At 37.7% G+C, this 6,931-nt stretch overlaps 1 protein-coding gene across 1 annotated transcript in view; it reads right to left on the bottom strand.

Annotated features, from left to right (window-relative positions):
• Positions 1–2,267: 2,267 nt before the first annotated feature.
• Positions 2,268–6,931, bottom strand: part of LOC101855130 (acylpyruvase FAHD1, mitochondrial) — an 8,960-nt gene continuing 4,296 nt past the window's right edge. Inside the window, exons 3-4 of the mRNA XM_005106553.3 lie at positions 4,348–4,584; positions 2,268–3,412 (exon numbers count right to left, since the gene is read on the bottom strand). Coding sequence (XP_005106610.1) covers positions 3,164–3,412; positions 4,348–4,584 — 486 coding nt within the window. The 3' untranslated portion in view covers positions 2,268–3,163. The remainder of the gene's footprint in view (positions 3,413–4,347; positions 4,585–6,931) is intronic.

Genomic DNA, 6,931 nt, shown 5'->3' with positions numbered 1-6,931 from the left:
ATGGTCATTTAGTGCTGGGGAAAAGTAAGAGTAAGACAGACAGGCAGAAACAACAACGGGAAAGAAAAGGAGTAGGGTCTACCAGTGGTGCCCTCCAAACACCCGTGGAATAGGAAGATAGCAGGAACAAATTAGCAGGAACGATCAAGAAAGGGAAAAACAAAAATATTCATTTTATTTTCACGTTTTAATATTACCTCAACAACCAGACAAGTCGATGCGAACTTTGTAACAATAGTAACATGCCTAGGCTAGAATTGAACATACAGTCAGGCAGGGCAAACTCAAACACGTAGAGAATTGGCAAATGTGTCAACTCATCCATTAGAGTTTTATTAACCGATAACAAAAACTTACAGAGACCTAGGAATGGCAAATTGTACGAACTATTCCTACTTTCCAGTTTTCTGTGTTTTTGTGTTATCTGTGCCCGACTGGAAGTATTTCCACCACAAAAACAACAGTAATTCTGTTTATATACAGTAATTTGAAGAACTCCACATGGCACGGAGATAAAGTCATCATAGTTTATAGTTTTATAAAGCTATTGACACACGTGATTATTTCATACTAAAAGTAAAAGGGTAATGGTGACAGTTGCGTGAAAAAAAGAACTTAAAGTTTAAGTAGAAGAGAAGGATTATATTAACATGATAAAAACCCTTTACACTTTACTACTGGAAAAAAAAAATTAGTTAAAACATGCTACGGACAGGGTAGCAGCAGCTACCAGTGGCATCCAATTGAAGTAGAAGCACCTATTCTTCTCACGGTTTATGTTGAAAGCAAAGTACAGCTGTGCGATGATGTTCTTGTACTTGTACCTATAGTGTTGGGAAGAAGTTCATTGCTAGCCTAAAGGGCTTGCTAGTCTAGAGAGCATCCCCGACACCCCAGATAAAGAAATTAGTCTCCTCGCATTATAAGGAAAGAAAAACTGACATTCTGGATGCATTTTAAAGACATTTTGACCATTGAAAGTTGATGTAAAGCAGGCCTGGTCAAGCCAGCAACCAGGGTATTTTTTTAAAACCTCTCTGAAGAAATTAGGTTCAGTGCAAAATTATAGAACAAAAAAAAAATCTCTGCATATATGTAATCATATTATACACCAAAAAGGTGAGGAGTAGAACATTCTGGAAGGAAGTGTCTGTATAAACAAAATTGAGTAGCACTGTGGGCTGAAGAAACAATATTGAACTGCTTGAGATAGAAGAAGAAGAATCAACCCCCCCCAGAAATTTTAATAAAAAGAAAGATAACAAACAAGGGTAGAGGACACAAACGCAGGAACTGATAAAGCCCCAGACAACTTGCACTGTGGTAATGAGCAAGGAAAGAAAAAAAAGAGAACTCCAGGGTATAAATTGAAAGGAGGTCACCTTATGATATAACTCAACACTAAAGTATATTGGAATGCAGATGATCAGCAAAGAATTCCGTGTGTTCAATTTGTCAGAGGCACTTGGGGCACTGTGTTATCACATCTAATGATATAGTTAAAAAAACACACCCACACTCTATCATTCTATGAACTAGCAAGAACTGGTATCACTGTAGAAAACACCAATTTAGGCTTGGGCTGGGCAGTGAAATAAAGACTGAAAATTTTGTGCAATTATAGGTAGGTATATATATATAATATAGCCTACATTATACGTACACATGTATAAGATTTGAATTCAAGTTTATTGTACTCCCTTCCACTTAAAGATAAACATGAGCAAAAAAAACAACAAAAAACACCAATCCGATTACATAAAACACCATATTTAAGCAAGACCTGGAAATGAAACTGAAGATTGTTTTCAATTCTTTTTTTTCATTCCGCCACATTACTTTCAGTACATAGGTAAGAAAAATTTGAAAATAAATTTTATATTTTAACTTCAGCTCAGTTTTAATTAATTAATCAGAAGCAATAGATCAAAGACTTCAGCATTTACCAATCATCAAGAAAAAAGAAAGCTGTGGCAGCCTAAAAACAAAAACAAAACAAAAACAACTTCAAAGAACAAATATGCAATTGCGGTTAGATAAATAAAATCACAGAAAAAAGTAAACAAACCCAGTGACTAGAACAATGTGCGGCATCGTGGAAAGATCAGGCTCTCGTAATAATAACGAAATCAAAGAAACATATTTTTCCAACTGTTTGGTAGTTTTATTGTTTCTTTCAGGCTTAACACCTTTTGCGTTCATTAAAAAACCCATTTGTGCGTGCATTTTACAGAAAAATGTTGATCAAAGGCACAAAAAACAGAAAATTTGCAGTTTCCAAGGACTCTCAAGCTTTGGAAGTCACACAATTTTGGCGGCTATTTTCTCGCTCATTTTATTTTAGATACCCGGCGACTTTGAGAAACTCCAATACAGAGAAGACTAAAAACACAAATTAACGCATTTGTAGAATTTCAATCCTCACAGAATTTTTTTTCAAAGCAGGTTTTCCATTGAAGATATTGTAGTGCACCCAAATTCATGTTACATTGCAATTTTATGTGCACATCATCAACATGACAGCTTAACAATAGTAATAGATATAGAACAAGTCTGGTCACTATATACTGATCTTGAATACATGAACAAAACTTCCCGGCTGACAAAGGAAAAAACAAAAAGAAATAGTCAACACTCTACAACTTTTCAGTTGACAATTCATTTTTGTTAACTGTTTATACACTTCAAGTACAACTACCTTTAGTACCAATGAACGAAGGTTCAGAAAGAACCATTTTCCCATAAAAAATAAGAATATTCCCTTTCATGACATGGTGCCTATGTCACTGATATAAAATATAACAGTAAGCATCACAGAAAACTATTCAAACAACTTAACTGATGAATAGTTTTACAGAGTATGTAGTAACTGCAAGAATTACGTCTCCTCTGACAAACACCCAGGAAAAACCAAGACTGTTAGAAAAAAGTTTTAAAAAACCCAACCTACATCAAACTATGCTTAAAAGCTAAGGATAAATGAAAATTGTTTTCACTTTATGACATTTTCATAACATTAACATAAACCTTTTAGTTTCTGAGAGTTTAAATGAAGAAGACTGCTCGTTAGATATATTATTATTTCCATTGTAATCACAGTAAATGATAAAAGAATATGAATATATTCATATCACTACAACAAAGGATTTGGTCAATCTTGTGGTCAAGCCTCAACTTTGAATTGCATGCTGACGACATCTCCCAGTCCAGCCTTGAGCACATCCCCGGGCTGAACACGAGATACCCCAGAGGGAGTTCCGGTCAGCAGGAGGTCCCCAGGCTCCAGGGTGAAGAACTGGCTGATGTAACTTATCAAATACTCCACCGAGAAGATCATGTCTCTGGTGTTGCCAGATTGCCTCTTCTCACCATTCACTGTCAGCCAGATGTCAAGCTCATTGGGATTTTTTATCTGAAAAGAAACCAGCACGAACAATATGACCATGACTTAGAATCCATCTCTTCCCCCTTCAGCCATTAATTTCCCTATAACACTTGTCAAAGTTTGTCTCTCTTAAAAAGTTGGAAGTTCTAGACTTTAAAGTATTTTTTTTTAATGGAGGTGTTTTTTTTAAGCCAACATCAACAAAATTTAGATAATTTTGGAGGTAGTCTTTGCCTTTGCCTTTCAGGGCCAGCCCAGACTGAGAGGGACGCAAGGCCCCAGCAGAAGGGCCAAGATACTCCTTAAAAACTCTGCTTCACAGAAATCAATCTCGGTCCTTCTGCGAGTGCCTGCAAAGTGCCTTACTGCTACACACACAGAGGCCAGCTCTAGGTTCTTGTCAGACCAAAATGTTGCCTTTTCTTTTTCAAAGCAGTATCGGTTAGTGAGGTGTTATTTATTACACTTTCAAAGCCACTGCTTTAAGAAATGAAAACCTTTTACAGAGAGGTTTGGTATGTCAAATGTTCCAATTTTATAAAGCAATTCTAACTTTGCCTCTTGCTGGTACAGTGCAGAGAAACATGACTACCATATAAACATGGGCTTGGGCCACTTCAGAACACTGGCAGTGGTGACATTTTTCCATGAACAGCCAGCTGGAGACAAGCATTTATTAAATGCAGAAACACTTGTTACACACATCTAAAATGTCTCACGACAAGTAGGCTTACTGGTCCTGAGGTGAACAATCCTGTAATGTAAGACGGGCCGGACATTGCAAACATTCTCTACTACTTCAGTAGAGGCTGACTCTTCAAAATCAAGGAACAGAAACATAACAAGCAAAAGCACTATTTCTTAAAAAAGAAGACAAGACTTTTCAAAATGACGAGAACATTGTTAGTATGTTAGCATACTTTACTATTACACTAAAAAGTCATTAGAAGTTATGGGCCAACCTTGTCTTTTTCAACAAAAGCACTGATGGGACAAGAGGTGTCGAATCCTTTGGCTATGCTCCAAGGGTGACCTTTTTTCTTTGCTTCATTCTGCCAGTCTCTCGCAGTCATGTCTAATCCCAAGGCATAGCCTCCGATAGCTTGTGAAGCTTCCTCCACACTGATACAAGATGCACGAGACCCAATCACAATGCCAAGCTCTACCTCATGATTCAGGTCGGTACAGTCTTTAGGTATCTGAAATAAATGGATGCAGAATCAAACATAAAGTAAGTTTGCAGATTAATTAACCTAACCTCTAATGCAATGTAAGAACTGGTTGTTCATCTCTAAAAACATTATCGTAAGGTCAGTAAACAGGCCTGGGCAATATTTTGCTGCATACCATAAGGCCGGTTCACCGGGGCATGGACTACCCTGAGGTGTGTAGTCCGTCAAAAGTACTCTCTTTATTTCTTGTACGTCGTATTAAAATGTTTCCACCTCGGAATAAGGTAAACAAAGGAGTGAACACATGTGAGTTTATTTCTCCATGTTCTTTCCCTCAGTCTTTTTTTGTATATGCCCTCATGAAATTTGATGAAGTTTTCGAAAAATGTCCAGGGATAGAGATTTGAGAAATTTCAAGATTTAGGGTTCAAAGGGTTAAACAGACCTATTGATTTGAAAAAAAATCAAACTAAAAACCCCCATTAATTTTGTACTAATAACTGCATATATTATATATATATATACCAAACTTATAGATTAGGCCTACTTTATTATTTCCATTGAAATTATTACTGGATCCCTAATAACGAGAATCCTGCTATAACGGATATTTTGCACCAGTCCCCTCCCTCTCATTATAACAGGATTCCACTGTATTGACTTCACGGAGTTCCCAAACACTTAGGACACGCAACACTTGAATCTCGAACAAATCCACTTCGCATTCTCAACTAAAGACCTGACTTTACAGCCTTTCTGGCCGCGGGTAGGTGTTTCTTTGCTATTGTTACAGCCAAAACGTGGTCCTTGTCTCACCATGAGAGGCTGGAGGAAGGGGGGACGGGGAAGGGGGGTTGGGGAGTGATGCTGACTGCACCGCATGACTGGCTTGCCATGGGTGCAATCATGCAGTGGGACACCCGGTGCAGATGGCAAGAGGCGTAACTTTCAGTAATAAGCCAATGAAATGAGAGGAAAAGAATGATGTAGGAGTCAGCTGTGCACACGTGAGATTTTCTGCTTTCCACTTTCATTCATCTTCTTGCTTTCACACCGTCAGTACCTTCACCAAGGAAGCTAACCATGTTAATTGATTTAACGTTCTTTATTACCTCCCTTGATTTTCTCTCTATTTCTTGGTATTTGGGGCTGTCACAGACATGATGAATTACAGAAATCTCGAACACTATTTCCAATCTCCGACGAATTCGAGTTACTCCTGTTTGACTGTATAAATATATATCTGTCTTCTTCGCTCAATATCAGTATCAGTCGTAAGACGCACTGTACTATTATCCGCTACGAGGCTCAAAAGGCAAAAGAGTGACTTTCCATGAATTTTTTTGTTTTTTGTGTGGATATATTGAAAGTTTGACGTCTTCTGCTTCATTTAAGATAAAAATAAACAACTATAATCGACTATAAATATTTTATTTTGATTTACTTTGGAGGTGTGTGTGGTTTGTTGTGAGCTTGGGTGACGAGATAAAGGAATTTGGACCTTGCTAGTGTGTAGCTGTGAGATTATTTTTAGAACCATTACCTCATGGCCACCTTTGCTTCAACCAAAAGTTCTCCACTAGAGGAAAGTCTTTGCTCCAACGTTTTTCGTTCGAAACTATTTCTAGATTTTGACCTTTTTTTGAGCATGAATGGTCTGAAATGTAAACAACTCTGATTGGTAAAATGGAGTAAAAACGGGAACTTCTAGCTCACTTCAAGCTTGTTAACGTAAACAGCTGACTGTGAGGGCGTGCCCTGCTAGCTGCTATCGTCTGTTGATCTTTCAGTTTTACACTTGGATTGACTTTAAAAAGTCTGGGTTTTTGGGTTGGTTTTTTTACTTTTAACCGATTAATTAACCTTCCTTTAGATCTCTCAGAGCGGACTCCTTACCAAGAGGCCAACGAGGCGGTCTATGTGCATGTGTGAGTATGTGTGTTGGTGTGTCTATATATATATGTGTGTGTGTGTGTGTGTGTGTGTGTGTGTGTGTGTGTGCTTGGAAATAGGTCCCCGTTGTCGACAAAGGTATTGTTGAGCAAAGGGGCGAAAAAGCCACAAAAGTCGTACCTGTCAAAAATGTAGCTCCATCCGATGACACAAGTTAAACCATTTCATAATGACATATTGAAAGGATGTTAAAATATTTCAAGTCTAAATATTTGTGAGTGTGTGTGCCTAAAGAGAGGTACAAAAAGTCGGATTTTGGCCATTTTGACTTAAGGATTGTACCTTGTAGAACATTAAATGCTGAACATAGTGGGTTTTTAAAATTTTTGAGACATCTCAGTAATCCGAGAAATGGTGGGCACAAATGATGTCATGCATCACATCCAACACCAAAGAACCAAATGGTTCGGACATCTCCTAC

The sequence above is a fragment of the Aplysia californica genome, unplaced genomic scaffold, assembly GCF_000002075.1.
Source record: "Aplysia californica isolate F4 #8 unplaced genomic scaffold, AplCal3.0 scaffold00543, whole genome shotgun sequence".
In the NCBI taxonomy this organism is placed as follows: Eukaryota; Metazoa; Mollusca; class Gastropoda; order Aplysiida; family Aplysiidae; genus Aplysia; species Aplysia californica.
Note: the sequence above shows the minus strand (reverse complement) of the source record. Positions and strands in the feature narration are given on the sequence as shown.